Raw genomic sequence first — 17749 nt, forward strand, 5'->3', positions numbered from 1 at the left:
CATTGTCCTGGAATCACTGATGCAGTTCAGCAGATTTCAAAACAGCCTTTTGGACTTTTTTCTTCCTTCTCACTTGTTACTTTAGGGGGCCCTCAGGTGTTTCTCCTAGGATGTCTCATTCTGGTCTGTGATACAAAATCCTGTTTGACTGTAAAAAGACAAAAACAATTGACAGTCAAATCAGTGACATCAGATGTTCTATTAATTAGATAGAATATGAAACATTTATTCAGAGGTGAATTGATTGAAGGTATTATAAATAATTAATTTCTGTTTTCATTGGTAAAGGAGATTTTTTCTTATTAAGAAATCTAAACTTATTTATATTAAAATGAAACATGATGTAATCACTGACACACCGGTATCAAAAAAAAAATTTCTATCTATTTAGTTGATTACTCTTAATCTCAGTGATTCATATTCAAATCGAAAGTAATTATTTACGATAAGAATGAATGATTTAACTATATGTTTCTACTTGGTGTTAAATAAAACAACATAACATTGTTGGTACGCTGAGCTGATTTCTGTTTGGTGTTTTGTGGTCAGAACAGTTGGTGCTTCTTTTATATCCTGTCAGAGTTCTTCTCTATGCAAAGGGAACTTCCTGTCCATCTGCTATAAAGACTTGACATCCTGTTGTCAGCTGCAGCAGAATAAGAGAAGCTCCCATCAGATCAGCTTCAATACCAACCATGTTCTCTGTAGCTCTGCTGCTGCTGTTGGCAGCTGGATCCTGTGAGTCTGACTGAGCCAGAGACACTGACAGTGTGATCACCCTGACTGTTCCCTCTACGTCCACTGATTCAATCTTCTGCTCTTCATCCACAGGTGTGAAGGGTGAACAGTTGACACAGCCAGCCTCTGTGACTGTGCAGCCAGGTCAGAGTCTGACCATCACCTGTCAGGTCTCTTATTCTGTTGGCAGCTATTACACAAGCTGGATCAGACAGCCTGCAGGGAAAGGACTGGAGTGGATTGGGTGGAATAGTGTTGGATCCACCCCACGCTGCAAAGCTTCCCTGAAGAACAAGTTCAGCATCAGTTTAGACTCTTCCAGCAACACAGTGACTCTAAATGGAGTGAATGTGCAGCCTGAAGACACTGCTGTGTATTACTGTGCCAGATACACAATAACACAAACCATCAGTGGAGCTGAACAAAAACCCCTCAGAGCATCAACACAATATCACCAGAGGGGGCGCTGTCACACCAGGAAGGAATCATGACAACAACGTTGAGGCAGAAAATTTGAGGAACAATAATGGAAAAAAAGACTTCAGAAATTAAATTAAATGTAAAAACTGTAGGAAACATTTGAGGGATAATGGTCATAAGAAAAGGATATACAAAATTAGAAAAAAATAATTTGAATTGCTTTGACACAAATATACAGTATAATGACCATGTATTTAAAATTCTTTCAGAAGGATAATTTAGCAACAATATATTTATTACTCTGTAATTTCAATTATCTCAACAGTTAATTTCAACTTTTACTCAAAATGAAAGCACACACATAGTTGGTGATTTTTTTAAACAAAGATCAGTGTTTAATACTGTTACTCAAACATTCATGATCAATTGATGACTCATGGAAAAAAAAAATTTACTTGATAATGATTAAATGTTTGAAGACCCAGTTTGTTTTATTCTAAAGAAAATACTTAAATATGAGTGACTGTCTGATATGACAAATTCACTGACAATCTCCAATCTCATGATTCTGCCTTTGGACATTCTTTTTGTAAACTAAAATTAATTTGCAGGTGGAAGAGAACAGCTGAGTGTGAAGTGTGGGGTACCTCACAAATCAGAACTACAACCAATGGTGTATCATTAATTGGACAAAGTTAAATGTCATTGATCATAGGCTCACATCATCCAAAGAGGAGGAGGCATCTCAATCAAATCCAGTTGTTTACCGAGGAGGAGTCGATGCAAAACTCAGATGTGTTCCACGTCTACTTATGTGAGAGCAGAGAGGAGGACAGAGAAGAGGGGACACACAGTTGAACATGATGGACTGTAGGACAGGACTGCTGCTTCTAACTATCTGCTGGGCAGGTGAAGATCTTCACTCATCCTGTTTGTGGACACACTTTGATTTTCGTCATCATCTGATTAACTTGATGTTTCATCTTCTAAACAGGTGTTGATGCTCAGACTCTGACCCAGTCTGAACCAGTGGTTAAAAGACCTGGAGAATCTCACACACTGACCTGTTCAGCCTCTGGATTCACATTCAGTGACTACTACATGGCCTGGGTCAGACAGGCTCCTGGAAAAGGACTGGAGTGGATCAGTGCTATCAGCAGCCCCAGTGGCAGCGACAAGTACTACTCTGAGTCAGTCAAAGGCCGGTTTATCATCTCCAGAGACAACAACAGAGCACAGCTGAATCTGCAGATGAACAGCCTGAAGACTGAAGATTCTGCTGTTTATTATTGTGCTCGATGGTCACAGTGACTGAAGTCAGTTCAGCAGCTGTACAAAAACACACACCTCGTATTTCCTGCTGTGAAGTGCAGAACTGCACACTGAATACTGTTTTTATTTTAATAATTTCTGCTTTTTATATCTTTAATTTACCTCCTTACTTTTTAATAATTTCCAAACTATGTATATGTTTATGCATTTATTAAACCCATCAGTAACAAATACATCACATTTCCCCCTCAAATAATTCAATATTCTGGTAGCTCAATTACATTGTATTGATGGTAAATTATGCATAGTTTTGACTGATTGACCTCGAGGTTTTTTGGAGTATCTGAATATTTTAGTTGAAATCTTCCCACATTGGGGGTCTACCTTCATTTAACATAAATTATTCTTATGGAATAGTTCACTTCAACAACAGTTGATAAATTCTTGTTGATCCAGCATTTTTCTGTGAAGTTACTTTTAACCTGCAATGGTCCAATCTTTGACCAAAAACAATAACCTGAACTCTATCTTATTTCCCAACAAACTATGTTAAAAAATGCTACAATAACAACTTTATTAATCACCATATTCCTGAGGATTTGCTGCTAAAATGTAACTGATTTCACAACCTTATTTGCATTATGAATTAAATTTGGAGGAACAGATTGAACCAAAAATTTGTCTGGATTTAGTTGTGTTCTTTTATGGAATTTGGTGGAAAACAATTACAGGATCAGACTGAACTGGACCACAGTGAAAATATCCAGCAGGAAAAGAAGCACAATGAGTCAGGATTTAGGCTGAGAGACGAGCAGGAGCAGATGGTGTTGGCAGGTCTGCAGGCAGAGAGACAGCGCTGATGAGCAAAGAAAACTATGACTACGGGAATGAAAACTGAGTTGAGCCGATGACCAAAGATTTCACATCAAACCGGCAGAGAACGTGGAGAAGAGACAGCCTGGATGGCAAGAAACATGTGGACAGTGCCTCCCTGACCAAAAAAAGAAAAAAGAAAGTGTACATAAATAAATTTTAATATTTTCCAATGACATGTGTTAAAAATTTATTTAGAGTAAGACTACACATTGTTGCCATTTTCTTGAGTTAAAAGTGCCGAATTTGAGTTTTACCGATCAAATCCAGGGCAGAAACCCCGGGTGAGACAGAGGTGAATTGTGCCTCACGTCTGACTGCATGATCCACTACAAACTGGGTTGCATGACGTGTGCCAGTTTTTGTTCCTCAGCATATCGCTAATATGAACTGTACATGCATGTGTGAGAGAAATATTCCTGCTGATCGCACAACAGAGTGCAGAGAAAAGTCAGCAGGTGAGGCGTGCAGTACTCTGCCTCAACTCAAGGGGGCGGACGCAAGCTGGCAGGTGCTTTCTCGCTGCAGTGCTGCTTCAACAGAGGCAATCCTGTCCTTAAAGAATTATTATTTTTTTGTGATCATTTTAATAGGCAAACTTTATTAAAATTTATTGAAGAACAGATTTTAAAGTTTAAAAAATAACAGAAATTTTTACTGTTGGTCAAAATTAAATTTGTGCTGCACACATCTCTGCACTTTAATTTGTTCACAGAATATATGAATTTCTTAAAACGCAAGATGGGTGCTCTATCCATAGCTATAAAAGAAAGTTCTTTATAGGACAAATATGTTCCTGTCTATATGTTTGTGTTGGATTGTGAGTGTAATTGAAAGAGGAATGCTGATGGGATATGAAGCATTATCAGTCGTTGTATGCTGTTGGAAAAATGGTGAAATAAGATGCTTTTTTCAGTTCTTACCATCGTAAATCTGACTCTTGAGGAGTCAGTGCCTCACAAGCCATGAACCTCACCGCACATCACTGCTATTTAATAGATATTGAATAACACAATCCTCAATCTACTGACAATGGGAGGACCTGTTTGTGAAGTTGGGCCCATTTGCTCAGGATGAGTTGGTTTTGTTATGGTTGGGTAGGGAGCTTTGAAATAAATTATGTCTCTAAATACCAACAAAGATAGGGAAAGGATTGTGCATGTGTGTGTGTGTGTGTGTGTGTGTGTGTGTGTGTGTGTGCGTGCGTGTGTGTGTGTGCGTGTGTGTGAGCAAGAGAGTCAGACGGAGAGAGAGAAAGAAATGAGGACTCTCACCACTGAAGAATAATGGAGATAATGCTGATTTGTGTTTCCACACGTTTTGACTGACTTGATCTCATCCAGCTTCCAGACTCACTGGCATTAACCAAAATGATGCCTTGAACAAGTTTTAATGACTCTGTGACAGCAGAGAATGAGGAGGCTGAAGACACAGATGAGGAGCACAAACATCTATAAACCATGAAAACAAACAGCAGAAAAAGATTTTAGAGCATAAAGAAAATTATGAATTGATGAAACAAACAAGTAAAACAAACAATTTATACAGGTTTAAGTTCATTAAACATATAATGGATCACCATGGATACATTTCATGATGACTGATTCTGAGTGTCTCTCTTCAGATTGTCTTGGGGTGTTTATGAAAATGTCCCAGAGAGGGACGTCTATGCAAACTCTCCCTGTCCTATAAAAACAGCAGGAACTTGTGACAGGAGCCTGGAGCAGTTTTACACAGTTCTGCTCAGATCAGAGCACAGAACTGCAGTGTCAGCACATAATGGAGAACACAGTGATCAGAGGTTTACTGATCATTGTCACTGTTCACGGTGAGAACATCAGGGCTGCTGTTACTTCTGTGGACAGGTCCAGAATGGGCTTGACCTGGTTGTTGGGTGTATTTCTATTGTCTTTCAGGTGTTTGGAGTGAAAGACTGGATCAGTCTCAGCCTGAAGTAAAAAGACCTGGAGAGACAGTGAAGATGTCCTGCACCATTTCAGGGTTTGACATGACCAGCTACAATATCCACTGGATACGACAGAGACCAGGGAAAGCTCTGGAGTGGATCGGGAGGATGAACACAGGTTCAAACTCTGCTCGCTATGGAAGCTCTTTCGAAAGTGGTTACGTGATGACTGAAGACGTGTCCAGCAGCACTCAGTACCTGCAGATCAGCAGCCTGACAGCAGAGGATTCTGCTGTTTTCTTCTGCGCTCGACAACCACAGTGACTCCAGAGAGAGGAACAGCTGTGCAAAAACCTCCACAGACAACAAACGTGCCTCCTTCTCAGAAACTGAATTACAATCTTAAAGTTTTTCAAAATATTTCCAGCATTTCGTTTTTCATGAGAAGACTCTAAGTAAAATATTTAAACTATGGAGAACTTTTTAGGGATTTTTTTCACACAAAGATGAGCTCAGTGAAAAATAAGAAATATATTTTTGAGTGCCCTCTATATAACATATAGAACGATCAATGGTGTGACCTAAAATATTAATCAATTAAATGACTCAAATGTTAATCTCCTTGACTCTTGGAGAACGCTCCATTAATAACATTCTAAACCTATAATTGTCCTTGGTTTTGTCTTTCCCATGTCCCCTGTGTGTCTGCTTTTCCTCTCCACTGAGTAGAGTAGTGATGGGGCCTTTTTCTGCCACTATATTGGCGCAGCTGTGGCTCATCGTCTCGTCAGCTGCTAGTTACAGGCCGGTCCGTCCTTGTGCTCGGCGCTAGTTTGTTGGAAAACTCCAGTGGTATCTGCTTAGCACTCACTTGCGTGTAGCCTGAAAATTCTTTGTGGTCTTTTCCTCACCTGTGCTCTCTTTCACCTGTCCGCAGCTGTGCTGGCATCACCCGTCCCTGCTCAGCATCCTACCAGACTTGTCCTGCGTCAAACAAGAGATCCTCTTTGGATTCTGGAGTCAGCTACTCTTTTGTTCGGCCTCCTGTGCTCAGTAAAGTTGTGAAAGAATCTGTTCCTTTCTCCTGTGTCTGAATTTTGCATTTCAATTCATTTCTGCTTGTCAGTGACCCAAAATCACTCTTTTTATTTTACAAGAGAATTTTGCATAAATGTGAAATATCTGCTTGAGAATATATTGGATAATCACTTAAACAATGATCTGATCGAACTGCTTAAACACGCCCAAAATTTAAAACACAATTGCATTAATTCAGGAAGAATTTAAAATGCAAAGCAGTGTCTAATATTATCAAAACATTCCTGGTGAACTGATGATTTAAGGACAAAAGCCTATCTTCATTTTACAATATAAATAAAGTATTTAAAGACAGTTTCTTTACGTCAGTGAAAATCTTTCTGACTCACCGAGTGTCTGGAATCCTGAGAGATCTCCACACCTAAAGTGGGGCAGACACATAAGGTTTTTCTATCTCTGAAGAGATTTATTTTATCCGTTGGAGATAAAGATTGAGGATAAGAAATCAGGTATTTACTGTTTTGTTCATAATGTTTGAAGTGTGCTCCGATAACCTCAACGTAGCAAACCATACATACAGATTCTCGTCCTGCAAGTCAGAAATATCATGTGATCACAAGTGATGGAAGAAAAATGAAGAATGACAAGAAGAAACATGCCAACAACCAGCAAACACAACACACAACTAAAAGACTTTGGAGAGAACCCTGGAGGCATCATCAACATGCTTGTTTCTCTTCACACCTACTTCCTTCTTCAGTCAGCTCGCGTCTTGATTTCCTAAATTCTGTTCCACATCAAAATATGTGGAGTCATGACTTAGGAGTCGTCGGCTTGCAACACGCACGTGGAGATTTTTGGTTGTAAAGACTGAGCAAGTTTAATATTTACTCTAACTGTTTTTAAGCAACTGTCAGGACACATTTACTCTGAAAAAAACCTCAGACCACTGATTACTGGACCATTGTAAAACCATCAGTGGGACGAAATGACGACATGAATACACATCCTCCAAAGAGGAGGAGGCATCACAATCAAATCCAGTTGTTTACTGAGGAGGAGTCGATGCAAAACTCAGATGTGTTCCACGTCTACTTATGTGAGAGCAGAGAGGAGGACAGAGAAGAGGGGACACACAGTTGAACATGATGGACTGTAGGACAGGACTGCTGCTTCTAACTGTCTGCTGGGCAGGTGAAGATCTTCACTCATCCTGATTGTGGACACACTTTTATTTTTGTCATATTTCATATTTACTGCTGTGAAGAGCAGAACTGCACACTGAACACTCTTTATTTTGTTATTCCTTTCTCTTATATCCTTAATTTACCTCTTAAATTTTTAATAATCTACAATATATTTGATTTATTATTAAATCAGGAAATAACATTACATTTTCAGCAGCTGCACAAAAACACACACTTCTCATATTTACTGCTGTAAAGTCCACACATACTAAATACTTTCTCTATTCTTTTAAAATTGTTTGTGACTTTTAGGTTTGTGAACTTTAATGTTGCCACAATAATTTTGTAAAGACAATAAATTCTATTAATTTGTTATTGTTCAAAGCTGAACTCAAGTGCAGAACTGCACACTGAATACTCTGATCTGTCATTTTCTGCCTTTTAATTTGTTAAATTACCTTTTTACTTTTAAATTATCTTAAAAAAATAATGATTTCATGATTATTTTGAACAATAAATAGCATAAAAAATGGTGACAACATGAATTATTTGCAATTTTCCCTTAATGTCATCTTAATTTAAGTATGAGATACTATCATCAAAAGAAAATGTATTCATTTTTGGCTCATGTTGACAGGAGTTTTTGAACTTTGAACAAAATTAGAGCTTTTGCCCAGAAGGTTCCTGTCTGTCTTCATGCCAAAAAAAGTGACACAGAGACCAGAAGATGCAGCCCAGAATATACGTAGTCGTGAATTAAACCCAATCATTAGTTGCTTGGGGCATAAGTTGCAGTAGCACTGTCTCTGGTCTCCAAGGTACCTGAACACTCACCAACTGGAGCAGTTTGGACTTGAAATGATGCCTTATGGTCTCTGCCGAATGCTAATATTCAGTTTTTACTTCTGTCCAGGTCCATCCTATACATATCATGTGTTTCCAGAGCAAACTATTCCTGAGGCTTCAGAGGCAAAGCAGACAACTTATCTTTACACAACGCAAACATGTCGCTCAAAACTCAGTATGAGCAGTCAGTGCTTGGATGATGACTAAATAAGAACATTCAGTGTCTAACCTAAGCAAGAACACACCAGTGCATGCTTCCAGTTCAGTCATTCCAGTCCATTCCTTCCAGTTTGGTCATTAAAAAGCACGGGAGACTCTCCATCTGTCCTGAAGGAGATCTGACTTCACATTTACCGTAGGTCTAGTATGAACTGGATCAGACAGGATCCTGGAAAAGGACTGGAGTCGATCGGTGAAGGATTCACTGATACCAGCAGGAATGACAATGCTGGCAGTGTGAAAGGATGTATAGAAATCAGTAAAGACAACATCAACAGTATCTGAGACTATTCAGTCTAAATCAGGAGGACTCTGCTGTGTATTACTGTGCCAAACACACTGGTTGAAGAGAGCAGAGAGGCTTTTCTGAAATTCCATAGGATATTTGTCCATTTAGACCAAAAGGTGGCAGCAGAACACACAAAGTCAGATGTCTCAGTGTGAAAGTTAATGTGGTTTTTCATTTCTTGCTTTTGAGTCAAGATCATCACTTGAACAATCCATCCCAGCACAGGAATATTAGCAGCAGTAATACAATCATGCTAAAAAAAAAAAAGGTAATATCTTCACATTTATTATCAAGCATAAAAAAAAGTCGGATTAGATTCTGGTATAAGTCTTGTTCAACCTTCAATAAAAATGTGTTTGGTTGAATGATTGGTTAAATGATTGATCGACCTGTCCCTCTGTCTGTCTATGTATGAAGTTAAATTGCACATTCTTGTATCTTATTCATTGTATTAATTATTTACTTGAAAATAATACAAAAAAATGTCATAATTAAAATAATTTCAATGCAGAAAATTGAGTACTGTTAATTTGGCTTGAAAGAATAGTTGTTCAGAAATTATTAGTTATCATTAAGAAATTATTATTTCAACACGTTCAACTGTAAAAAGCAGTTCAAAACAGGGAAAAAATATATTTATTTTTAAGAGAAACTCAAAAAGTAACAATCAAATTGATGCTGTGCAAATGAAAGTGAGGAGGAGTCGATGCAAAACTCAGATGTGCTCCACGTCTACTTATGTGAGAGCAGAGAGGAGGACAGAGAAGAGGGGACACACAGTTGAACATGATGGACTGTAGGACAGGACTGCTGCTTCTAACTATCTGCTGGGCAGGTGAAGATCTTCACTCATCCTGATTGTGGACACACTTTGATTTTTGTCATCACCTGATTAACTTGATGTTTCATCTTCTAAACAGGTGTTGATGCTCAGACTCTGACCCAGTCTGAACCAGTGGTTAAAAGACCTGGAGAATCTCACACACTGACCTGTTCAGCCTCTGGATTCACATTCAGCAGCTATGGGATGGCCTGGGTCAGACAGGCTCCTGGAAAAGGACTGGAGTGGATCAGTGCTATCAGCAGCGGCAGCAGCTACAAGTACTACTCTGAGTCAGTCAAAGGCCGGTTTATCATCTCCAGAGACAACAACAAAGCACAGCTGAATCTGCAGATGAACAGCCTGAAGACTGAAGATTCTGCTGTTTATTATTGTGCTCGAGAGTCACAGTGACTGAAGTCAGTTCAGCAGCTGTACAAAAACACACACTTCTCATATTTACTGCTGTGAAGAGCAGAACTGCACACTGAACACTGTCTTTATTTTATTATGAATGGCTTTTAAATTGTTAATGACCTCACTTTAAAATGTTATTTTAAAATTGCTTTTGAACATAAAAATGCAAAGTGCCTACATGACTAATTTGTAATTTTGCCTGAAAGTCATCTTCTTTGAAATGGAACATTTATTATTTCTCATTGATCCACCATCACTCTTTCCAACTGTTTTTACCTGCAATGCTCCAATATTTTTTCACAATTAACCTCAGGTAATCTATCTTCTCTACCCAAAGGATTTAAAAATGGACTGTGGTGACTCCAATACTGTTTCCATTGTCCTGGAATCACTGATGCAGTTCACCAGATTTCAAAACAGCCTTTTGGATTTTTTTCTTCCTTCTCACTTGTTACTTTAGGGGTCCCTCAGGTGTCTGTCCTAGGATGTCTCATTCTGGTCTGTGATAAAATATCCTGTTTGACTTTTAAAAGACAAAAACAAGTGACATCAGATTTTCAATTAATTAGACTGAATATGAAAAAAACATTTATTCAGAGGTGAATTGACTGAAGGTACTATGAATGTGCAATGACACATTGTCAGTATCTGATATATCTGATGTACAGAATATTCACTAATAGAATCATTTTTTAACACTCAAGTTTATCATTTCTATTTTCCAACTACTCACCTTCACCACTCGGCATTTTTTTCAGTTTAAATTGACCTAATTTCTATACCTATTGGTAAAGAAGAATTTATATGATTTTTTTTTACGAAGAAACTTAATTAAAACAACATAACATTGTTGCTACACTGAGCTGATTTCTGTTTGGTGTTTTGTGGACAGAACAGTTGGTGCTTCTTTTATTTCCTGTCACAGTTCTTCTCTATGCAAAGGGAACTTCCTGTCCATCTGCTATAAAGACTTGACATCCTGCTGTCAGCTGCAGCAGAAGAAGAGAAGCTCCCATCAGATCAGCTTCAATACCAACCATGTTCTCTGTAGCTCTGCTGCTGCTGTTGGCAGCTGGATCCTGTGAGTCCGACTGAGGCAGAGACACTGACCGTGTGATCACCCTGACTGTTCCCTCTACGTCCACTGATTCAATCTTCTGCTCTTCATCCACAGGTGTGAAAAGTGAACAGTTGACACAGCCAGCCTCTGTGACTGTGCAGCCAGGCCAGTGTCTGACCGTCACCTGTCAGGTCTCCTATTCTGTTAGCAGCCATCACACACACTGGATCAGACAGCCTGCAGGGAAAGGACTGGAGTGGATTGGTGCACATCGTGTTGGATATGACCCACTTTTCAAAGCTTCTCTGAAGAACAAGTTCAGCATCAGTTTATACTCTTCCAGCAACACAGTGACTCTAAATGGAGTGAATGTGCAGCCTGAAGACACTGCTGTGTATTACTGTGCCAGAGACACAATAACACAAACCATCAGTGGAGCTGAACAAAAACCCCTCAGAGCACCAACACATCATCACCAGAGGGGGCGCTGTTACACAGGATTAATTTCAACACCTCAATCAAAATAAAAGTACACACCCAGTTGATGATTTTTTTTAAACAAAGATCAGTGTTTAATTCTGTAACTCAAACATAAATGATCAATTGATGACTGATGGAAAAAAATATGTTTTTTAAAAAAAATGTCAATTAAATACTTGACAGTTTTTTACTCAAGTGAAAAAACTTAAATATCAGTGATGTCACCAATCTATTGAAAATTCCTTGATCTCATGATTCTCCCTTTAGACAATCTTTTTGTATTGTAAAATTAATTTGCAGGTGGATGAGAACAGCTGAGTGTGAAGTGTGGGGTACCTCACAAATCAGTACTAGGACCACTGGTACATGATTAATAGGACAAAATTAAAAGTGTCATTGATCATAGGCTCACATCATCCAAAGAGGAGGAGGCATCACAATCAAATCCAGTTCTTTACTGAGGAGGAGTCGATGCAAAACTCAGATGTGTTCCACGTCTACTTATGTGAGAGCAGAGAGGAGGACAGAGAAGAGGGGACACACAGTTGAACATGATGGACTGTAGGACAGGACTGCTGCTTCTAACTATCTGCTGGGCAGGTGAAGATCTTCACTCATCCTGATTGTTGACAGACTTTGATTTTTGTCATCAGCTGATTAACTTGATGTTTCATCTTCTAAACAGGTGTTGATGCTCAGACTCTGACCCAGTCTGAACCAGTGGTTAAAAGACCTGGAGAATCTCACACACTGACCTGTTCAGCCTCTGGATTCACATTCAGCAGCTACTGGATGGTCTGGGTCAGACAGGCTCCTGGAAAAGGACTGGAGTGGATCAGTGCTACCAACTATGGTGGGGGCAGCACATACTACTCTGAGTCAGTCAAAGGCCGGTTTATCATCTCCAGAGACAACAACAGAGCACAGCTGAATCTGCAGATGAACAGCCTGAAGACTGAAGATTCTGCTGTTTATTATTGTGCTCGATACGCACAGTGACTGAAGTCAGTTCAGCAGCTGTACAAAAACAAACACTTCTTATATTTGCTGCTGTGAAGAGCAGAATTGAACACTGACAATTGTATTATTCCAGGCATTTTAAATTCATATTATTATATTACCTTTTTATTTTTAATAAATCTCATAAATTCACATAATTTATTAACTATTTTCAGCCAAAACTAACACAATAACACAATACAATACAACACAATACACCAGTACATGCTTGAATGGATCAGAGCTACACTCATTAACGTTGACTATTTGGGATGAATATATGAGGAATATTAGCTTAAACATTATGAATACACACACATGACCTTCGCTAGCGAACTCAGGGTTTCAAGCATTGACATTTTTACCCCTTCACCCACCAGCACTCTCTCCAATCACTTTTCACCTGCAATAGTCCTATGTTTGTTCAGCTACAATTAACCTCGATCTTCTCTATCAAAACTATTTTAAAATGGACTAAGGTGATTGCAAAACTGTTTCTATTTCCCTGGAATCCCTGATGCAGTTCAATACATTTCATAGCTCTCTTTTGGATTTTTTGTTGACTTTCTCACTTGTTTCTTTTGGGAGGCCTCAGGTGTCTGTCCTGGGACGACTCATTCTTGGTCTATGATGCAATATCCTTTTTTACTGTTGAAAGTTAAGACAGGAACAAATACAAACATCAAAGTTAAAGTGAGATTTATTTCAATCGATCAATCAACCAATCAGTCAATCTTTATTTATATACCATCTCTTACATTCTAAATTGTTTTGAGGCACTTTACAGAATCCCAGGGCCTGACCCTAACAAGCAACAGTGGCAGGAAAAACTCCCCTTTAACAGGAAGAAACTGTTGCAAATCTGCTTCGTAGGTTCTCAAATGGTCATATGATTAACTGACGACGCCATCTTATTACCTTAAATGATTATGTTCCATGTAAGTTCCGGTACCTCATGAGCCAGTCACAAAGTGGCACCAAGAAGTGTGATTAAATGCCTGCACGTACGCACATTCTTCAGTATAGGCATAAGTCAGTTCTAGTGATTCAAAGTTACATGATAAACTTGTGCTACACAGTAAGTTTCACAGTAGATTTCATAGTAAATTTCCACAAAACCTTAAACAGGAATTTCATGAAAGGTTACAATAAGGTAACTAACAGCAGACCTTTATATGTAAAACATGATTTGAATGTAGGTTTCCACTCTCGTATTGGCTCTATTTGGTCAACAGTGATGCTTCACATGTTTGATTCTATGCAAATTCAGAGTTCTTCTTTGTTCCTCAGCTATAAAACCATCACATCAGACTGTCAGTGGAGTTCTCTGCACCTGACTTTCAACATTAACCATGTTCTCTGCAGCTCTGCTGCTGCTGTTGGCAGCTGGATGTGAGTCTCTCTCTGTGGATTTGTCAAAGTCAGCAGTTGATCTGTTTGAGTGTGATTTAATAATCAGCATTTTCTTTGTTGTTTCACAGGTGTGAAGTGTGAACAGTTGACACAGCCAGCCTCTGTGACTGTGCAGCCAGGCCAGCGTCTGACCGTCACCTGTCAGGTCTCCTATTCTGTTAGCAGCCATCACACACACTGGATCAGACAGCCTGCAGGGAAAGGACTGGAGTGGATTGGTGCACATCGTGTTGGATATGACCCACTTTTCAAAGCTTCTCTGAAGAACAAGTTCAGCATCAGTTTATACTCTTCCAGCAACACAGTGACTCTAAATGGAGTGAATGTGCAGCCTGAAGACACTGCTGTGTATTACTGTGCCAGAGACACAATAACACAAACCACCAGTGGAGCTGAACAAAAACCCCTCAGAGCATCAACACAACATCACCAGAGGGGGCGCTGTCACACCAGGAATGAATCATGACAACACCGTTGAGGCAGAAAATTTGAGGAAAAGTAATGGAGAAAAAGACTTCAGAAATTAAATTAAAAGTAAAAACTGTAGGAAACATTTGAGGGATAATGGTCATAAAAAAAGGAAGTACAAAATCGGAAAACGTTTTTGAATTGATTTCACACAAATATATAACGTAATGTTCGAAAATATATATGATAACTGCTTTCATGGAATTCTAAACTTCTGCTCTCATTATGCAATAAGTTCACATGTATTTAAAATTCTTTCATAAGGATAATGGAGCAACAATATATTTATTACTCTGTAATTTCAATTATCTCAACAGTTAATTTCAATATTCACTCAAAATGAAAGCACACACCTAGTTGGTGATTTTTTTTAAACAAAGATCAGTCTTTAATTCTGTAACTCAAACATAAATGATCAATTGATGACTCATGGAAAAAATTGTATTTTTATTTTTTGATAATGATTAAATGTTTGAAGACCCAGTTTGTTTTATTCTAAAGAAAATATGAGTGACTGTCTGATATGACAAATTCACTGACAATCTCCAATCGCATGATTCTGCCTTTAGACATTCTTTTTGTAAACTAAAATTAATTTGCAGGTGGATGAGAACAGCTGGGTGTGAAGTGTGGGGTACCTCACAAATCAGAACTAGGACCACTGGTACATCATTAATCATTGGACAAAATTAAAAGTGTCATTGATCATTGGCTCACATCATCCAAAGAGGAGGAGGCATCACAATCAAATCCAGTTCTTTACTGAGGAGGAGTCGATGCAAAACTCAGATGTGCTCCACGTCTACTTATGTGAGAGCAGAGAGGAGGACAGAGAAGAGGGGACACACAGTTGAACATGATGGACTGTAGGACAGGACTGCTGCTTCTAACTATCTGCTGGGCAGGTGAAGATCTTCACTCATCCTGATTGTTGACAGACTTTTTGTCATCAGCTGATTAACTTGATGTTTCATCTTCTAAACAGGTGTTGATGCTCAGCCTCTGACCCAGTCTGAACCAGTGGTTAAAAGACCTGGAGAATCTCACACACTGACCTGTTCAGCCTCTGGATTCACATTCAGTGACTATGGGATGAACTGGGTCAGACAGGCTCCTGGAAAAGGACTGGAGTGGATCGCTTATATCAGCAGCAGTAGCAGCTACAAGTACTACTCTGAGTCAGTCAAAGGCCGGTTTATCATCTCCAGAGACAACAACAGAGCACAGCTGAATCTGCAGATGAGCAGCCTGAAGACTGAAGATTCTGCTGTTTATTATTGTGCTCGATGGTCACAGTGACTGAAGTCAGTTCAGCAGCTGTACAAAAACACACACCTCATATTTCCTGGTCTGATCACATCTATATTTCATCTTCTTTCAAAATACAATTATTTCCTTTTCAAATAAATGAGAAAATAACATCACAAATTTTTCAAAAATAACTGAATACTTATCGGGGAGCTGATCAAAACCCTCAGAGCATCAAAACAAGATCTCCACAAGAGGCGCCATCACACCAAGATTGCTTTCAACGCCTTCTTCCTCTTAAAAATATTATTTACCATTTGCTGAATTGTTAGTCTTTGGGTCAAACAGTCATTAGAGGAGTACTAACTGTTGGATGGTTTCCTGGAGCCTGTTTGAGCCTGTTTGAGCCAGTCCTCCTGATACCCTGATGCAAATCTTCAGTGTCTGGTGGACGTCTGTCGTGCTGATTGCTGAGAACATCAGGGCTGCTGTTACTTCTGTGGACAGGTCCAGAATGGGCTTGACCTGGTTGTTGGATGTATTTCTATTGTCTTTCAGGTGTTTGGAGTGAAAGACTGGATCAGTCTCAGCCTGAAGTAAAACGAAGTGAATACTGACTATTGTATTATTTTAGGCGTTTTAAATCCATATTATTATATTACCTTTTTATTTTTAATAAATCCTATAAATTTACATAATTCATTTAGTATTTTTAGCCAAAAATAACACAATACAATACAACACAATACACCAGTACATGCTTGAATGGATCAGAGCTACGATGAATAACGTTGACTATTTGGGATGAATATATGAGGAATAATAGCTTAAACATTATGAATACACACACATGGCCTTCGCTGTTGGCTGGTTAAGGCTGAGACTTAGCGAACTCACTTAAGCATTGACATTTTTACCCCTTCACCCACCATCACTCTCTCCAATCACTTTTCACCTGCAATGGTCCTATCTTTGTTCAGCTACAATTAACCTCTATCTTCTCTTTCAAAACTATTTTAAAATGGACTAAGGTGATTGCGAAACTGTTTCTATTTCCCTGGAATCCCTGATGCAGTTCAATACATTTCATAGCTCTCTTTTGGATTTTTTGTTGTCTTTCTCACCTGTTTCTTTTGGGAGGCCTCAGGTGTCTGTCCTGGGACGACTCATTCTTGGTCTATGATGCAATATCCTTTTTTACTGTTGAAAGTTAAGACAGGAACAAATACAAACATCAAAGTTCAAGTGAGATTTATTTCAATCAATCAATCAATCAATCAATCAATCAATCAATCAATCAATCAACCAATCAGTCAATCTTTATTTAGAATACCATCTGTTACATTCTAAATTGTTTTGAGGCACTTTACAGAATCCCAGGGCCTGACCCTAACAAGCAACAGTGGCAGGAAAACCTCCCCTTTAACAGGAAGAAACTGTTGCAAATCTGCTTCGTAGGTTCAGACCGTGAAACGACCAGAGAATCCGTGATCTTCAGTAAAAAGTTTATTAGACACATTTGTGGGCCTTTTCACAATACGAGAGAAACATTCTCCGTCTGCCAACAGATAAAAAAAGGGCTGGACCTTTTTGGGTGTTGGTTTATATTCAGCAGAAAAGTTAGCAACAGTGCTCAAATGGTCATATGATTAACTGACGACGCCATCTTATTACCTTAAATGATTATGTTCTATGTAAGTTCCGGTACCTCATGAGCCAGTCACAAAGTGGCACCAAGAAGTGTGATTAAATGCCTGCACGTACGCACATTCTTCAGTATATGCATAAGTCAGTTCTAGTGATTCAAAGTTATATGATAAACTTGTGCTACACAGGAAGTTTCACAGTAGATTTCATAGTAAATTTCCACAAAACCTTAAACAGGAATTTCATGAAAGGTTACAATAAGGTAACTAACAGCAGACCTTTATATGTAAAACATGATTTGACTGTAGGTTTCCACTCTTCTATTGGCTCCATATGGTCAACAGTGATGCGTCACATGTTTGATTCTATGCAAATTCAGAGTTCTTCTTTGTTCCTCATCTATAAAACC

The 17749-nt window shown here is 38.8% G+C and overlaps 1 protein-coding gene across 1 annotated transcript in view; it reads left to right on the forward strand.

Moving 5' to 3' along the window:
* The first annotated feature begins 11026 nt into the window (after nt 1–11026).
* The window catches only part of LOC101075124 (uncharacterized), a 65591-nt gene continuing 58868 nt past the window's right edge, over nt 11027–17749 (forward strand). The window contains exon 1 of the mRNA XM_029836688.1: nt 11027–11106. Coding sequence (XP_029692548.1) covers nt 11064–11106 — 43 coding nt within the window. The 5' untranslated portion in view covers nt 11027–11063. The remainder of the gene's footprint in view (nt 11107–17749) is intronic.

This window comes from Takifugu rubripes, chromosome 5, assembly GCF_901000725.2.
Source record: "Takifugu rubripes chromosome 5, fTakRub1.2, whole genome shotgun sequence".
In the NCBI taxonomy this organism is placed as follows: Eukaryota; Metazoa; Chordata; class Actinopteri; order Tetraodontiformes; family Tetraodontidae; genus Takifugu; species Takifugu rubripes.